The 18628-nt window shown below is 45.6% G+C and overlaps 1 protein-coding gene across 1 annotated transcript; it reads left to right on the plus strand.

The window, feature by feature from the left end:
• Positions 1 to 15550: 15550 nt before the first annotated feature.
• On the plus strand, positions 15551 to 18622 carry LOC131294699 (solute carrier organic anion transporter family member 74D-like). Its single transcript, XM_058322744.1, has 7 exons — positions 15551 to 15846; positions 15929 to 16329; positions 16396 to 17239; positions 17465 to 17606; positions 17861 to 17971; positions 18055 to 18374; positions 18454 to 18622. Exons 1-7 carry the CDS (start codon positions 15551 to 15553, stop codon positions 18620 to 18622), a joined length of 2283 nt encoding a protein of 760 aa, XP_058178727.1.
• The last annotated feature ends 6 nt before the right edge of the window (positions 18623 to 18628 follow it).

Below are 18628 nucleotides of genomic sequence, written 5' to 3' on the forward strand. Positions count from 1 at the left end.
TTAACCACTGGCAGGGAAAAGGTGTTTGTTTTGATTTCCTGCCAGTTTTTTCTCTTTCTCAAGTGAAGAGTGGACTTCGTTGGGATTTACCTTGCACTCGGGAAAACCGGGTCCGCGCAGCGTACGGAGGAGCCCGAGGTTGGTTAGGAATTGTGGAAAGGCATGCTGAATTGACTGGACACGATCAGTACATAGGTGATTAAAGCCCACCACCGGCATGGCATTGGGAGTTAAACTTGATCCTCACTGGCCGTTAAATTCATCTTGTTTTCCAACCGGTAGCCCTTCCCGTGCAGTTGAGTAAATATTTGGTTCCACTTGAAAATCGTTGGTGGTAACTGGATTTGAATTCTTTAAAGTTTTTTGAAGCATTTTTGGAGGAAGCGAGAAATGAGTACAGACAACTTTGGTTGGTGCATCCAAAAGAATGTATAAAATGAAGCAAATGAAAAATAAATATAAAATGAGTTAAAAGAGATGAAAGAGTTTAATGTGGTTAAATTATGATCAAGTTTTTGCGAAAGTATGTTGGTTATACGGTCAGCATGTAAAAGAAGAGTTAAAAAGAATATCTCTTTCTAAAATGTTGTAGGATTAAAGAAGATTGAGAGAAGTGAAAGAAAACAATATGCTGGGTAGATCGGAGTTTTTGTAGTTAAACGATATGGTTGTGTCTTTTTCGAGAAAGTGTTTATAATTTTAGTTTGATAATTGTTGTATTAGATTAACATAATATTTGTATCTTTAGCATAAAACTGCTTCTTATTCATGTTTTGTACGAGCCAGAGCCACCCATCTTAGCGCTCATCGTATCAAACTTTGTTTCACTTCCTCCAATTTCATGATCCTTTTCTCAACAACAATCGTTCTCAAAGTTTCAAAACGTCTTAATATCCCTGCCTCTCATAAGAAGAGCCCGTTCGCCTTTGACTCCCTCTCGATGGACTTGGGTCAGTGTTTCAGTTTAGGCAAAGCGGCTTACACGAATGGGCCAAATCGAATCGTCATCATCCAGACAGCGTTGCGATGAACACCGGGAAAATGATATGCGGTATTTGGAAAAGCTGACCAGTGCAGTACTCCTTCCGACAGTGGGGGAAGGTGATGTTCCGGGCCGATCCATAAACCTAACAAGTGGCACTGAGCTGGTGAATTGCAGGTCAGTGTCCTGTTTGCCGTTGGTGTTTTCCCTTTCGGGAGGAAGAAATCTTATTTGCCCACCGTCTTGTCGACTCGCTAAGACGGCTAAGAAGTTGGGAAAAAGGGACATTCGGGCTGGACGTTGCTCAAGCTGACAAACCTGCGTGTGCCCGTCTGCGGGGAGCGTCTTTGGTATTTATTTTTTATCTTTCGATTTATTTTCTATTAGTAACGATAAATAACCGCCGCCAGGTTGATCTTTGCTACCCTTCGATGTGCCTGCGGAATAAATTCGGGAACGTACGGTGGAACGGACAACTTTGGCCATCCGGCGGGAGCGATTATGTAAGTATCTGAATTTTTTCTTCCGTGCTGGATGATGGTAGGAATAAAAAAGCGACATTCCCTTGTGCCCCCAGGTCCTCGGTCCGAGCACCATCTTGAACATCGCGATTCCAACTCTCGACCACTCTCGACTCGGCAGAGGATTGGACTTATTCTTCCACGGACAGGCAGCAAGTTCCTGCCGGGAAATGCGACGATACCGAGAGGCACACGGATGATTACGCAAACCGGGAAGCGAAATGGCAACGCAGTGGAAGGCTAAGGAGCATCCGGCAGCAAATAATTCAAAGGATATATGACAGATGACTTTATGATATATAATTTATAGCTATATTATGCTTGTTATCGGGCTTAGCATTGGATGGCTGGAAAAGTTGGCTTTTTTCCCTGCGCAGAAGAAAGGAAGAGGGAATTAGGCCATAAAAGAAACAGGAAAAGTGATTCCCCTTCGGAGGTAAGGAGGGAAAATTTGGCCCCTACCTACCAGCCTGCTGGTGGAAAGCAGAGGAAATGTTGTTTTTTTTACCCTCCTTCGTTTCGGATGTACGTGGGTGACAAATTGGGTGCAAGGGGCTTTTCGTGTTTTTAGATTACGAAAAACAACCATATCGGATTTGTCGGAGATGTTGTATCCAAGCTTATCAACAACACGATTGAATTGTGGCTTTATTAAAAAAAAACGAATGAAAAAATAATGAGAACAGTAAATAAATACTCCACAGACATTTTAATTTAATTTATCTCAGTGAGAAAATAACATCTATTCAAATTTATACTGTAGTTTAACATAAAAGTTGTTCTCTAGAACTACACAAATAAACCTGCGCGGAGAGTTGTATGGAAATGAGTCAGTCATTTTAAGGGCACATAAAAAGATAAAGAGAAAAAAACATCCACAACCTGCCCGGTTGAACTGGGAAAAACAGAAACAAAAGCAGGAAGTATAAGTGCGGATATTTGCCAAACAAAAGCCAATTTAAGAAGCATTAAAAATAAATTCCGAACATCTCGCTACGCTGGACGCCAGCGACGTGAAGGATGAAAAACATTGCAAAAAAAAAACAAAACGCGGAGATAATGTGGAAACCCCACCCAACATTAAAATGTAAGAAAGCATTCTCTGCGGTCGGGCACTGAAATAAGCAAGGTTCACGAGGTTCCGTGGAAATAACAATGCACCACCGGCATCGTGCAGTTGGTCGGGTTTCCCGTTGCCGATGCTCGGCGAGCTCGGTGAAAAACGCGCATAAAATAAATTGTTTCCTTAAAACCGCATCACCGCCGTCCATCTGTCAGTCATTCAGAAAAGCTTTGGCCCGAGCGGAAGTGTGGTGGTGGTGGTGGGACCAGGCGAGCGAAAGGGTTTCGCACTTTACTGCAGCGGAAAATTCGTCCTAATGGGATTGAGGCGCCCGGCGGTTTGAGTCATAAGGCAGGTCATACTTTTAATTTGCTTCAATACAAAACTGATCCTTGGTGGGTCGTAGAAATTAAAAAAAAGTAAACAAAAAGGATGTCCGGCCAGAGCAGAAGAATCCTTATTTAGTGGAATGCTTTGGCTGTCATTGTACGGCACTTAAGGAGGGAAAAAAGAAGGCTTATGCTCATTTTCTCCTCGCTGAATGCCTGGATTAGAAATCGTATTCGTTTTAATGCTTGGTGGGGCTTTACGGTATCTTTTTTCTACTTTTGCTTTGTACGTCAGACAAAAAATATCATGAAAATCAGGATGAATTATGTGGGACGGTGATGTGAGATTTCACCAACCGTTTGTGTTGGCGGTCTCGGGTGGGGTTGGAAATTTATGTGTTCAATTTTCTTCGGGACTTTTGCAGCTTTTTTCATTAATGGCAAAGATTAAAAGCACGATTGAGTTCGAGGGCTTCCGGCAACCTGCCAGAACAGAAACGTTGTATCGGGCAAAGGACAAAAGAAAACCGACCAAACAAGAAAGAAAGAATTACAAATAGATTAAAAGATTTTATATTAAAAGAAGAAAACCATAGAAAATAATTACACATACGATGTAACATAACTAATTACATGTTACTCTCTCTATGTAAGAAATACATAATAAAACCATTTAAAAGTAAGTTAATGTTTCTAACATTATGGCCAAATTTTAAGTGCCTTTTGAAAGAAGGTTTTCGTCTCACCGCACGCAAGACTTTCAAAATGTGGCCCATTAATATTGCACGGACCAGGAATTATAAAAATGTGATATTTATTCATTACCTTGCGACCGAAGTGTGACGGCAGGCTTAAACATTTCTTTTTTTATCGTGGTTTTTGATTTTTTATCTACATTTCCTGCTCATCCCGCGCGGTATCGATGTCCACATTCAGTGCGCCCTCCCTCGTGCTACGGTTAATTTCGCCCTCCATCTGTTCGCTCGTTCATCCGCACGCTCTACCACGTTGCTTCATTGGTGGAATTAATGTGTTCTTAAAACTGTTCAAACATCCTTGGTTCGCATCGAACGGATGGTTTTTTTTTCATCATTGGTCCCTTTTTGTTTGGAAGATGTTTCCTCTCCTACGCCAAAGAGACACGATTATTAAAAGAAGAAAACATTATCCTTCGTGCTGATGGGCCACGTGCTTTCGAACGGAGGGACAAGAAAAAAGGATATTTTTAATGAATAAGATCAAAAATTTTTAATTGAACTCCACGCTCCTGGTGACACGGTGGAAACAAGGCGGGAGAATCTTAATTTTTCTTTTCATGCTCACTTAAGCCGGGATTAATCTATTCCGCGCGCAAACGAGCGCGGATGGTTTTCTGTTCAGATTTTCTTTTTGGTCCTTCGAAATAACGTTCTCCTTTCTCCTTTGTGGAATAATCGTACTTCAACTAATAACTTTCGAAGGCACAATAACGAAGCACCATTTAAACTTAAGAATGAGTCTTACTAGAAACTGGTAGAAAAGCAAGACTAATTCCGAATCGGTAAATATTTCCAAGTAATTACAACAAATGAGCCAATATTCTAACTGTCATAATACGCAGCGTGATCTGGTGACCAAAAGGCTAGACCAGTTCCTCTTTACCGATCGATTGAATGGTTCCAAAGGATTAGCTTCTGTCACTGATCGATTACCTACGTTGTATTGGACGTCGTGGCCGTTGGCCTTTAATCGATTCGCTCGCCGCTGGACATGGTTTGATTCGCGATTCGCGCGAATAATTGTAATCTCCCTGCGACGTACACTGTTGATAAATTTTATCACCAGAATTAGCTCTATCGTCCACGACAGTAGCTCAAAAGAATGGGCGTGCATATCTGCGACGGATGTGTTCGCTCTGGGTGTCTTCTTCAAACGCTGGACACGCGTCGTCCAACTGCTTCTTCTTCGCTGGATCACGATTTGCCGGTGGCGCCGAGGGTTCGGCGAGGGAACACACGTCAAGTGTCGTTGGCAATAACCTTTCGGCAAAGAAATGGGAGAAAAAAAAGAAATGCACCAAGGAAACGAAATCGCACGCTCACGATTCTCTTTGATTTATTAAAACAACACTCGATCCCCTGTTTGTCTATCAATCGAGGCGTCGCATTTGACACGAACGCGAGCCGGCGTTGGGCTTATCTGGATCGGGCCGTTCGCTCGAAAGGTTTTCACTCCGAGCCGGTCGGGGCCACTTTACACCCGAGGGCTTCAGAGGGCACTTCACGTGCATTACCGTGAGGAGCTGAGGTGAACCGATCGGGCTCCTTGAAACTTAAGGAAGTCTTTTGGTTGAGCTTTGAATCAGGGCATCCGATTCCAATGTTTGGAGTAGGATAGCGTTGATTTAAAAAGTGTAACGTGATTTCAAATTTCGGTCAGTCGAAGATTGAGCGACATTTTATCCTTGTAGTGTCTTTGTTTCGAAACAGTACATCCTTAAATATCATTTCGTTTTAGTTGTATAATATTAGTTCCAAGATCAAAGAAATGTTTGATAATTGAGCAGAGGCTCTTATCGTCAAGAGCTAAGAAAAAAGATCCAAAGATCAATTATTTTTCTTTTAATACCATCGTTCCGCGTTCCACGTACGGTGGTGCTTCGGTAAGTCCTTTGTACTCTGGCTTATCATCTACGTCTTATCACAATTGAACGATTTTACACAAAGTAGCTTCACGACGTTGGTCACGAGCGACCTCGCTGGTGCGAACGTGATGGACGCGGAAGTACGGCAGCGGGGAATCATTTTAATTATTGATTCACCAATTCATAAAGCCGAGCATCGCTGCTTGTCACGGCCCTAAGACCATGTAAGGATCAGCATGTTAATGAGCCAGGCTTTGGAAGCACTACCAGAAAATAGCTCGGGAAAATCGGTGCGCCGAGAAAAATCGCTCAAATGAACTTTTCTTCCGGATTTTCATCTTTTCCTAGTGCCCTATGCTGGACTGGACGATGATGAATGCGCAAGGGCCAGGAAAATAAAAAACGATGAAAGTAAAGATGATGGTTGTTAAAATTATGTAAACAATTTTAATCCTTCGCCCGGCGACGGACTTCTTTGGACGAGTGCAAGGCTTTTGGAGAGCGGAACAAAAGACGACACCGACCGTCGGTGGGAGGGACAATCTTCAGAAGAACCACCGGAGTGCCGGAGAAGCGCGGCGGGAGACTTTGGAGTCCATTAATAATCGTCAAACGAGAGGATGCGATTTGTGCGCTTAGCGGCCTGTCTCCGGAGTGGGGATAAGAAGTTGCACGAAGGACTCTTCGCTTTCGCTCTTGATGATGTCCTTGGTGGGATTAGGTGAAACGTCACCAAATCACAGCTCACCGACGTTCCGAGGAGGCATCGTTGGTTCATATCGAAAGAAAAACTGGATTATGGACAACGAATTCGACGAATGGTTGCCGAGTATGCAAATAATAGAAGTAAGTAATAATAATTCCCAGAACCAGCAGTTCCGACTTAGTTAAGACGCTGCCACAGCGATTCAACAGTGATGGATGTCACTTTCTTTTGGGTGGGTGTAAGTTAATTATGAGTTTCAATCAAATTTCAACCCCGAAAGGCGTTGGCGTCACTTCAAAGGGAAGCTGGGCGAAAAAAGGGGTTAACTTAATTTAGCCTGCTAATGCGCCCTCCCGTTTTGCTTTGGTCGTTGGCGGAGCGTCGCTTTTCGGGGTTTCCAATAGGTAGCATAAGCAGGTCTTTTAGAAAAGGTATATTTTGTTATGAAGACATTCTTACCAAAATTGAACGATGAGAACCGAGTAGAAAAGAAATCCTCGTCCTAAGTTTACTTTAAGAGCTCTCCTTAGATGCATTTTAATCATCTCTAGAAGAAACCATCCACCGCAGTTGAGAGAGAAAAACTTGCTATCACTCTTCTGACATTGTCATTGTTCAACTTTGCAGAGGATAAAACAGTTCGCTTTGTTTCGTTTGTTTCTCCCCGTTCAAAGCGAGAATCGAAAGCATCTTAGCGTCATTAAAATGAACCAACGTCTTAAAAAGGAAACGGTACTGGATCCGGAAATGTGCTTCTGTAAGAAAATGCGTTTCATTTGTTTTTCACTCGACAATGCCAAATGCATTTTCCATCAGCATTCATACGCCGTCGCATTTTCATGGATTAAAAGTTAATAGTTTTTCTTCCATTTGTTTTGATGTGGCTGACTTTGTCTTTTGCATTACAATTTTATCCAAACACAGCAACAAAAGCAACATAAAACATGAAGATGTAGATTCAAACAAGAAAAAATTTACTTTACATCTACTTTCGAAAAAAAGAACTATTGGAATCCGTAGTTTGCAAAATAGAAAAGTCTGCAAAACGTAATAAGTTTTCTGAGTAATTAGAATAGTATGAAATGGATTGAGAGTTAAAAAACAATGATGTTAGATATGACGCTCCAGATTCAACATAAAAGGGTAGAAACTGTTGTTTTTTCAAGTGAAATGTTGGGCTTCATTATATTTGAGTGAATCGACAACGTTTCAAAATAAAGTTTGGAACTGGGGTAAATTTTGAACTTTTCATTTGAAATTTAAAATATTTCGTTCGTACATTTTCTTAATGTGGTTTTTTGTTTAATCGTTGATGCTTTTCAGTATGGCTGAAAACTAATTTTTATTTACAAAAGTTTTATTATTTTTATACTCTTCCTATATTCATCATACCACAAGTCATGCATTACTTCGTGGGAGTTAAACACCATTGCTATGAACTCTGCGTTCTTTACGATCGAAATTTTGTGCTACCCACCAATTTTCCCTCTTCGCGGTGATTAAACCGGATGGCAGCTTAAGTGAATTTAGTTTGGCGAGTATTTTCCAGATGAGTAACTGAAAATAAAATTCCCGCACGGAAAACCAGAATGACCTGATTCAATAGCGGAAAACGGGTTAAGCTGGACAACTTCTTACTGTTTCCTTAAAACGTATTTATTGTGTGGCTGGATTCCTCCCGCGAGAAAGACTCGCGATAGTAATGAGGATGAAGATGTTTTCCCCCGTTCGCCAGGCATCCGGTGGTGCGGTGCGTCCGGTTGTCGGCTAGCCGTAGCGCGTCCCGGAAGAAGACCCAACCGTGACGGGAGTGATATCCTTTCGCGCTCAATTACAAACGCAAAATGCGTGTAAGTCGCCGTCGCTGTTGGCGCATGTTTTCCATCCCCAGCTTGGTTCGATTGGCCGTAACCCCCCCCGTCGGTGCAACCCTGCTGGTCCCCTGGCAATCAAGGAAGACACATTTCTTTTATTCGTCCTTGTTCCTCGTAAATTGACTCGGTCGTCCTCGGTCACGTCGCTTGGCCACTCTAATGGGGGAGCTGTTGGCTGCGGGAAAACTCTCACACCAGCGTAATAATGCAGGACGCACGATGAGCGAAGGAGATAAATAAAATGGGATTAATTTATAATTAAATGATGATAATTTCCGCGCACAACCACTGCAATCTGGCGGGTGGAAGATTTCACCGAAGCCGTTCTTTTCTGTCGCCCTAAAAGGGTGACCTCGATAACCGGGAAGGGGTTTTTACCGATATCCCACTTAGTGCCGTCAACCAGTCGGAGCCGAATTCGATTCGGTGAGGACTTACTTGGTCTTCAGAGCGCCGAACGGGCTCTTGGTCCTTGTAATAACCCGGTAAGAAAGTGGTTGTGGCGGACGGCATTGTATTAGCAACGCAGATGATTTCGACAGTCGCGGTTCTCATGGCAGGCTTAAGGGGTTATTAAGACGTAAGACGATGGTTTTACGGTTTCCAAACTCTTCTGTTGGCAGATTTGGAGAAGGGAAACTTTGTGCTCTGAACGGAAAGTTTAGCCAACTATTGTTAAACACGAAACTAGTGTTAAGATAACCTGGTTATGCTTGAGGCGTCATACATAATCCAATCGCTACTTTAAATTGCAAATTGTTTTACCACAGTTTGAATATATTTTTATCTCACTAGTTGCTCGTTCAATGTTCCACATTCTAAAATTTATCGTGTTTTGAACACTATTTTCTATAATTGAAACCGCCGTAGAGGCATTTTTCCGTATCCTTATCATTTTAAAGCTTTCAGTGTAATTTTCAGCTGGTATTTTATGTTGGTATTTCATTTTAACCTGCATACCTTTTTGTTTCAGCGAGCGAGCTTGAACTTTTCAGCTATCTGATGTTGATGGAATAACTGTAACCAAAGGGGTTCATTTCGCCTGTGAAACATTCCGTTTCCTTCCTCATCCACTTGTCTCTTCTCCTCTCTTGTCGTGGTGCAAATGAGGCAAATCATAACCGGGCACAAACCCGGTACCGCTTTCCAGCTCTGCCGAACTCATCCCGTTTTCTTCGGTTTTCCGTTCAATTAAATTTCGCTTAAAAACGCATTCGCCGTCTGCCGAACCGAATCGAAAGTGTGTAAATTTCGGTTCGAATCTTTTCCCATCCGTGGGCGGAATGTGGTTTTGTCTGTTTTTTTTTTCTTCTTTATTTACAACTTCTTTGGTGGTGTTCGATTCGATGGTTTCGATGTTAATTCCCTCCGATATTGTTGCTTTTCCCGCTCGGTTCATCGAGTTCGAATGTCTCAATGACCCACGGAGGCCTTGCCATGGTGGAGGGGCTTTATGTCCTTCTTGTACACCAGTGGAGATTTTCATTCTTTTTTTTTCGATCGCTCCTCCTTCTTCCCCTTCGTAATGAACAGTAGCAACATTTCCATATTGCCACAACGCCATCCAAGTTTCCCCCCGCGGTGCTAAGGATCTCTCGAAACGCATTACTGGGGTTATTTATGATGCTCGCTAGATGAGATCGAACTTTTCGAAAGAACGTATCGGAGAATGGTCCTGTCTTGTGCTGGTTGAATCATTTTTCTTTCGATGTGAAGCGATAGAAGGTTGGAGAGCAAGAACCCAAAGAAAAAAGTATCCTTCAAGCGTTCGAAAATGGAAATCGTTTTCCAAATAACAACCAGCTCGAGCTGCCAGTTAACCCAGGATCTTGGAAAAAATATGCTAATAATAGACATAAACACAGCCACACCCGAAATCAGACCGAATGCGTCCATTGATAAGGTAGCGAAAAAAACGAAAGAACTCTCACACCCGTGCGTGCGTCTGGGAAAGCGTGGAAGCACGCAAATAAAATAGAAAATTGTCCTAGCTAAGCGGGCGTGAGGAAAAGCGGCACGATTTTCCCAATTAACCGCAAACAAACACATGGGAGCACTTCAAATCAACACCCTCCGGCATCGGTTCGGTCGGAAAAGCGGTTCGGTAGGTGTGGAAAAGCGTATAAACGACGCCTCCCCCCAGCCCGTTCTTCCGCTCTGGCCATCGGAGCATACGGAAGCCCGACACTTCGCGCGGTTCGGTGCGGTTTTGCTAAGGAGCTCAGCCCTCGGGACGAAACCGACTTGTTTCCACGGGAGCGAGGAAGAACAGACGATACAATTTCGAGACGATATGTTTACAATTTATTCACATCCCTCCACGTGCAAGTCCCCGCCGGAGGGAAAAGATTTCCCACACCCACGCAGAACATGGAACGGGAACAACAACGCACCGAACGTGCTCGGTTGGGTGAAACGCAACGCCTGCTGAGTGCCGCCTCACTCAATCGGTTACGGTTCGTTGTCGAATGCGTTGATGTCGAATGTGATTTGATTGCGGTTGATGAGCAAGTCGTGTGAACAAAAAACCCCCGGTCCGATTTTGCAAACCCCCCTCGAGGGACCTTTCTGTTCCTCGGGTGCGTTGAGTGAGAAAAGGAGTTCTGGTTCCCGGTCTGTGAATGGAGGCAGATGCCGGTGCAGGAAAACTCGGTTACCAGTCGAGCTGTAGGACAAACAATGTCGCATTCTGGGTGGCCGTATGCATGAATGGGTAAATCACGTGTAGGGGTGTTTTCTTTTAGCCCGAGAACTTGGGAAATACTTGGTTACATTCCCATACATAATTGTTTCTTTAAAGTAAAAGCAGTATTTTTGATGAAACATTTTCACGAGAACATTTAATGCTAGTGGAAAATGAATATTTTTAAAACGCTTTGACGACATCAATGGCCGTTAAATCTTTCGACAAGGCTTTTCCCAACGTTCCGCTCATCCTTCCTATTGAACTCGAAACCCGAGCATCATCGACCTGCATGCGAAGAGGCAAATATTTCCCAACTCCGGAAACGATGAATACCACAAAAGCGTGACTTGTGCCATTTGTTTACGCGCCTCTTATCTCGACTCGGAATTTCGGTTCGGTTTTTCCTGGTAGACGATTCCGTTTTTTTAGTATTGCGTGTCATTTCCTTTCTCGCTGCTCGGAAGGGAATTTGTTATATGAAAAAGAATCGGAACATCGGAAAATCTCCCAATTATCTCACCGGCACGTCAGTCAGCAACCGCGAAAACCTTTTCCAATCGGATGCAAGCTCGGAAGGGAGAGCGAAAAGGAAAAAAAGAAATCAGACGATTGCGAGATAAAATCGCGTCTCGGCGAAGGGCTGGCGCAAATGGACGGGGACATCATAAAACGGGAGTTGGGAAGAAGATGTTTCCGATTTCGGAACACATTTAAAAAAAAAAACGAGAATGCTTTTCCCGCTAACAACGGGTGGGGTCGCAAGTTTCGCATTAAAACATAAAAAGAAAAGGAATTATTTCTTCATGCTCGATCGGTTTTCTTTAATTCAATATTTGCTTTTCGCGGCAAGCGTTCCCGGTGAAGCGGTAACAACGTCGCGAGTTTCAAAAGAAATTTTATTCCTAAGCTGAGGTTTTGGCTCGTGAAGCAAATGAATGGAAAAAGGCGAGCAAAAAATGCTTTCCGACATTAAGCCCGATGATGGAGGATGTCTTACTTTTTTCGGTGTTATCTATTTCCGTTTGACAGAGTTTCGGAATGGCAGTTCCGAAAATCAATCCTTGACAGAAAACTTTGCGCTGTCTATGTTTCTAAATAAAAAAAGAAAATCTTTGAACCGCTCCTTTCATCACTCTATTCCCGCCGGAAACGGCTAAGACTAATACAATGTAAACAAAACGTACGTATCCTACATCAGGCTTCTGTGTCGTTGGGCGAGCTCCACATTGCATACCATTTAGGCGTACAGTTCGGGTCTTCCTAGTAAAGCTTCTTCTTTTTTATTTTCCTTCCATCAATTTGCTAAACAAACAATTAACCAACTTCAAAAACCCAAAAATGGAGCAACGGTTTATTTTTTGACCATTTTCCCAAACATCCGCTCCGGGACTTTTGGTTGACTTCCTGCCAAATTTTTCCCCGGCCTGTTTTTCGATCACCGTAACATTCGCATCGTGGAGCTGCACACGGAAAATCCATTTATCCTTATTAATTAGTTTAGAAAATCATCCTCCACCTATGAACTCTTTTTTGCGGCGGGGAAAATTTTGGGTTTCCCTTCCGTGGCCAAACGGTTGTGATTGGAGTTTTCGCAGTTGCAAAAAAGTGACCGCTCACACGTTGCTCTTCCTGCGGCGAAAACTTTCGGCAAAAGTTGGCCCGTGTTTTCCCGGGCCAGTTCCCCGGAAGGGTGTGTGTGTGTGTTTGTTCTGGTTTCCCACCCTCGACCGGTTTCGAGAGGGTTTTGCGCTTTTCCGCCCTGGCGGACGTAGGAAACAAAGTTATTCCCATAACAAGTGGTTGCCTTGCACCGCGTTTCCCCACTTTTCCGCCTTTCTTTCTCCTGCCCCGGCGGATGTCACATGCCCGCGAAGGGATGAGAACATTCGATGATCCTTTCGCAATCGGAAGTGTGTAGGGTGTGTATTTGCTGGAAGTCCGGAGAATGAACCGACGGCATCGGATTGATTCCTTCGCTCGCTCGCGTGTGTCGCTTAGGGTGAGTTGTTTGGAAAAATCCCTTCCAATGGCAGGGGTTGCGATTTTTTATGTACATTCCCCTCGTTTAGCGAGAAGAGGGCGGTTTTGTCAATTTTCAATCCAACCCAACACGCACCAGGCAACCGTTTATCGTGGGTGTAGGTCTGTTTTCCCGAGATTCGCTATTTTATTGATTCCAATTAGGGGCATAAGGCTAATGATGTTTTTATCCCGAAGCGGTCCCGCGGCGATAATAGCCGCTGAGCCGGTTGTTTTCAATATTCGGTATTGATTTCGATCGATTCCGGCGAAAGGGCGAATTACTGCTAATCGATTGATGGGAGGGTGCACGCTTTTCTTTTTTTTTCGTGGAGCGTCATATGAACGGAGAGTGTATAGCAGTATCAGAGGCTTAAGGTTTGTTTAGTTTATTTTGGAGGAACAGATTATTGTGCAGTGATTAAGGCAAGCAACAAGTGATCATCATTATCGTAACTGAAGAACACAAATGTATTACTTGAATAAATTGCATACATTGTAACTACCAAACCAATTAAACAAAAGAATAATCCAAAGTTCTTGCTATACCTAAGTTGTCTGTTGTTATGAACTTCTAAACTATAGTAATATTAAAAATAAGTTATTTGGGAGGCTAAGTCTTTGCTTGGCCTGCAAAAACCATCGGTTTAACAAATGTAACAAACAAAATTTATTAAAACAGATTGTACTAAAAAAGTGTGCTAAAACCGCTTGGTACTCAACGTGTTAAATGAAATGAGACTTAAATAAACGGTTCGTACATTCGATAGTTAGCTTATGACAGTATCTCATGTTTACAACTCCGTTCCCTGAAGAGATAATAAACCAGTCCCTGTTACGTAAAGCACGTTTGCCAAAAGTAGTCACCGTTCATCTTCCTTTCCCCCCCGAACCTCGCGCACGGATCATTTACCGTTCCTTCCCCCGTGCGATCTGTCGCCGAAGAAACTCGTGGCAGACGGTGCCGAGAATTCCACCAAAACTAACGCACCACCGGTACTTTTAAATTGATTTTGATTGAATTAGAGACAGAACGATACACTACATCTTCGCGCGTCCCTCCGGGCCGCAACCGTCAACACCGTGCTACGGCGCGTTCGGATAATCGGCGCACGGATTACGCCAAGTCGGGTCAACGGCGGCGGCCAAAGAAGGCACCGCATTCGCAAACTGTGGGTCGGCCGGAGCGAAAGGTAGACAAATGTCCGTCAGTGTCGTGTTCCATCCGTTGTAAGCCGTTCCGGACGATTCCAGCTGCAGGTGGTGAAGGTGAAGGTTGTGGGTGGAGTAGGCAAACGAGGTTGTGTGTGGGTGTGTGTTGGGGGAGTGGGAAAAGCTAAGGCTGTTTACACAGGTGTATTTCAGGCCAGGTGGTTCAGAGAACGAGACTGAAGTGAAAACAAGTACGGTCAAGTAAATTCCTCTCGCCCTCGTACAAAACCGGAAAGATCAACGTCCACGGAAGTCAGATTCTGCTGAAAACAACTGACCACATATTTCGTCACATTGCGTCAGTGTTACTTCGCGAAAAATCGCTCCTCAGGAACAATGGACGGAGGAACCGCGTTCTACTCACAAACACGTTCGTTTTCCGACCGTCCGCGAGGGGTTTAGCGTGATTTACGGTGAAACGCCAGCGCCATGACGGTGCTCGCGTGTTTGTGACCAAGATACATCTGGTGAGCGGGCGATCGGATGATGACACCGATGGAGAAGATAACAAAACCCACACTTATCAGATCAGCGCTGGCCTCGGGCCCGATCGTGCTGTAGTGAAGGTATGGTCGAATCTGCTCTAAGACGACCTGTCTGGATCTCAAGAAGCTTCTGTTATGATGGTTGGTGTATAAGGATCTTTTGTGGCGTGGACCAGTTTTAGATCGTTGTGTCAATTTGGACGGATCGCGCGGTCTACATATTTAAATTGCTTCAATTTCGGTGAACACTAGCTCAAGTGGGTGGCCCTCTGCTTCTCTTTCATGCTTTGATGTGTTCAACTTGTAAAATTTTCCACTTTCGATAGATATAATCCTGGGTGGACTGATGACTTGCTTGAATTTTCACGCAAGGTCCGATTTTTTCCTCCTTTGTGAACTTCCCACACCTTCTTCGGCGAGCTTATCTCATTGGCAAAGAGCGCAGCATATATCACTCTTAATCCACTCCTCGGAACACCACACGGCTGTGCGCGGTCGCAGGCCCATCATGGAGGGGTTAATCTCTGTTCAAACTCCCATTTGCCTCCCTTTATGCCCGCTTATCAGCGGTACATAGACTCCCTTTGCAGGGCGAAGGCTTAGCTCGCTGGCGCCTTATCATCCATATATCATCGATGGTACGTTGTTTGCCGGCATCCACCGGAATCGTCCAACCGTCTAGCCGGGCACAGCAAGATGGGAGCTGTCAGGAGTCTGCCCGAGGATGCATCTGTGAGTCGTGTCTGAGCTGAGCGATTAACACGGGCCGGGAGATTTCCGGCAGTGAGCCACGGTGCTGTAAGACAAAACCCTCCGACTGCGCTCTGAACGCCAGCAGAAGTCCGGCGGAATCGATGCTGGACAGTTCGGAACAGTGCATCGGAACTTTGAGTGTGCCTCTAGTTGTGTCTATGTTCTATTCTGGAGTTCATCTTGCAGGTTACAGTGATCGTGATGTAAAAGAATTGAAAGAAGTTATTGTTTCGTGAAGTGTTACAGTGTGTGACGTTTAACGTTTTCTGAAGAGCCCAGAGAACAGAGTGTGTCAAAATGACCCCCGAAAATGAAATGCCCCAGGGTGGGAACCTCCGGGAAAAGCACGGTGAAGTGGAAGCTGAAGAACAAAACCGCGCCCATGATCATCCGGATCATGTAACCGATCACAATGCGGCTAGTGAACGCAAAGGAAGTTACACAGTGTACAACAATGGGAAAAAGGCGGAAGCGGAACCGGAGGAGATGGCAAAGATGTTACCGGAGGACGTGGAAGAGATGTTCCGCGATATGCCACAGACAAAGGATACAACCTGTGGTTTGTGGATTTTCAAAGGTCCGCTTTTGCAGAGGTGAATATCTTATGCCATAGGACCGAACCTCAGTTCGCGTGAAAGTGCCAGTGCAACTCTCTTTTGACCTTCTCGTTTCTAGATTCGCCAACAAGAAAGTGTACGTGTTCATGTATGGCGTCGTGGGGTGCATTTTCTCCGCGACCTACGCGTACTTCAACGGTACGATCACGACGCTCGAGAAGCGCTACAAGATCCCGAGTAAGAACACCGGTATCATCTCGGTGGGGAACGACATCAGTGCGCTGCTGCTTTCGGCCATCCTGAGTTATTACGCCGGTAAGGGCCACCGGCCGCGCTGGATCGCGGTGGGTTTGCTCATGATCACGGCATTCTGCTGGTTGACGGCGCTACCCCATCTGCTGTATGGTCCCGGTGAGGCTGCGTTATCGTTGACCACCGAATATGGTGCAACGTATGACGCCAATCAAACGATGGAGGTCCTCGAGGCACAGAAGGCTAAGACTCTTTGTCGGACGAATGGTAAGCATCGGTTTATCCAATGTGCCGTGATCAGCTGATCGAGTGCGTCGGTCTTCTTTCCCTTAGCGACTCGTGGTGCCGAGTGTGAGAAGGAAGAGGGCAACCTGGCCCCACAGATCGTGCTGTTTTTGGCGCAGTTTATCTCCGGCATCGGTAGCTCGCTGTACTACACCCTTGGCGTGTCGTACATGGACGACAATATCAAGAAATCGAAAACGCCCGCCCTGGTGAGCGTGTCCTACTTCCTGCGAATGCTTGGTCCGGCCATCGGGTACGCGCTGGCATCCTACTTCCTCAAGCTCTACATCTCGCCGTCGATGACGCCGACCATCTCCAAAAAGGACCCGCGCTGGCTCGGTGCCTGGTGGATGGGATGGCTGATACTCGGGTTCGTGCTCGCCTTCTTTGCCATCTTTATGGCCATGTTCCCGAAGCAGCTGCCCCGAGCGGCCGCCCGGAAGCGCATCGCGGATGAGAAGCGCAAGCTCGGCATGAAGCTGAGCGCGGACTCGAGTCACCGTGAGGACGAGCTGCCCGCCTCTTTCAAGGACATGATGAAAACGTTCAAGCGCCTACTGCGCAACAAGATCCTGATGCTGAACAACATCGCCTCGGTGTTTTACTTCTTCGGCTACATGCCGTACTGGATCTTCACACCGAAGTACATCGAGACGCAGTACAAGCAGTCGGCGTCCACCTCCAGCCTGGTGACCGGAACCGTGGCCCTGGTGTTCTCCGCCGTCGGTGTCCTCCTGTCCGGGCTGGTCATCTCGAAGTTCAAACCTAGGGCACGCTACATGGCCGCTTGGAACGTGATCGTCGGTGTACTCTCGGTGATGGGCATGATCGCCTACGCCTTCCTCGGTTGTTCGGCCAGCGAGGACTCGGTCATTGTGAACATTCCATCGCAGTAAGTATTCCGGACAATTTGTCCTAAATTTATTCTTACTTCACCGTGACTTGGCAGATGTCGTACGAAGGGGAGAAAAAGTTCTTTGGTGTGATAAGAAAGCAATGGCTTGATGCAACCAGCTTGGTCACTAATCCCTCTATCTTGGGAGTGGAAACTATAAACAAACGAGCCATTAAAATGAACCCATTCTTACCGGTTATCCCCTCTTCTGCTTCTTTCCAGAACTGACCTCACACCAACCTGCAACTCGGCCTGCCAGTGTGATTACGTCAAGTACTCCCCGATCTGTGGCGAAGACGGCAACACGTACATCTCGGCCTGCCACGCCGGCTGCCGGAGTCAAAGCCAGTACGGCGAGCTGAAAGTAAGTGTTGATGCTGACATTGACTGCAATCGGCCATCGGTCGGCGAGCGCATGCTGTTCGATCCGGATTCATCAGCCATCGGACTACGGTTTTCGATGATGGCTAGAGTCTGTATGGGTTGGTCCAGCTGGTCCAGCACCAACAGATAGAGTCTGCGCTGGGCGCGTTATCTTATCGGTTCTGCTCTCGTGTGTTGTTTGTCATGCCGCTAACGAACGCACTGCAATTTCTTTTTTCCTTTCCTCCCGCTCAGATCTACGGCGAGTGCTCGTGCATCTCTTCGGTGGCCAACTACACCAGCCCACTGTACAAACAGCTGCTTTCGGATGGTAATCGGACGAGCTGGTCGCGGGACGAGAGTTCGGTGGGTACTGATGATTGGTTGCGCTTCCGGGGTCTTCAATCTGATTCATGGAGTCATGGGAATGTTTCTATTTATCGACACAGTTCACCCTGGGAGGGTCTGCGATTGCCGGACCGTGTCCGCTGGACTGCTACAAGGAGTTCGTGACGTTCCTGATCGTCATGTGCTTCCTGAAGTTCTCCGGCGCGACCGGGCGGGCGAGCAACTTCCTCGTGTCCGTACGGTGCGTCGACGAACGGGATAAGGCCGTCTCGATGGGCTTCGGCATGATGGTACTGAGTCTGATGTCTTTCATCCCGAGCCCGATCTTCTTCGGTCTGGTACTGGACAAGACATGCTTGGTGTGGGGCAAGACTTGCTCCGGCAAAGGCAACTGTTGGCTGTACGACGGTGAAACGCTCAGGTGAGACACCCACCTCCCGATGATTGTAGACCACTAGCGGGAACATGACTCAACACAATTCCCTCGTTTTTTTTTGCAGGTATCTGCTGAATTTTATTGCGGCTGGCTTCGTAATCGTGGGTACCCTGTTCGATTGTGGCGTTTGGTATTATGTCAAGGATCTGAAAATCTTCGACGATGAGGTGAAAGACAAAGAGATAGAGTTCGCTGAGAAAGAGGAGGAAGCCGTCATGGATCGGCCAACGTAGAATCCG

The sequence above is a fragment of the Anopheles ziemanni genome, chromosome 2 (genome assembly GCF_943734765.1).
Source record: "Anopheles ziemanni chromosome 2, idAnoZiCoDA_A2_x.2, whole genome shotgun sequence".
In the NCBI taxonomy this organism is placed as follows: domain Eukaryota; kingdom Metazoa; phylum Arthropoda; class Insecta; order Diptera; family Culicidae; genus Anopheles; species Anopheles ziemanni.

Bases quoted from the DNA above. Each gene is read 5' to 3' on its own strand.
- LOC131294699 (XM_058322744.1), top strand. From the start codon at position 15,551: ATGACCCCCGAAAATGAAATGCCCCAGGGTGGGAACCTCCGGGAAAAG. The intron at 16,330-16,395 runs GTAAGCATCGGT...TCTTTCCCTTAG, and splicing joins GACTCTTTGTCGGACGAATG to CGACTCGTGGTGCCGAGTGT. The intron at 17,240-17,464 runs GTAAGTATTCCG...GCTTCTTTCCAG, and splicing joins ATTGTGAACATTCCATCGCA to AACTGACCTCACACCAACCT.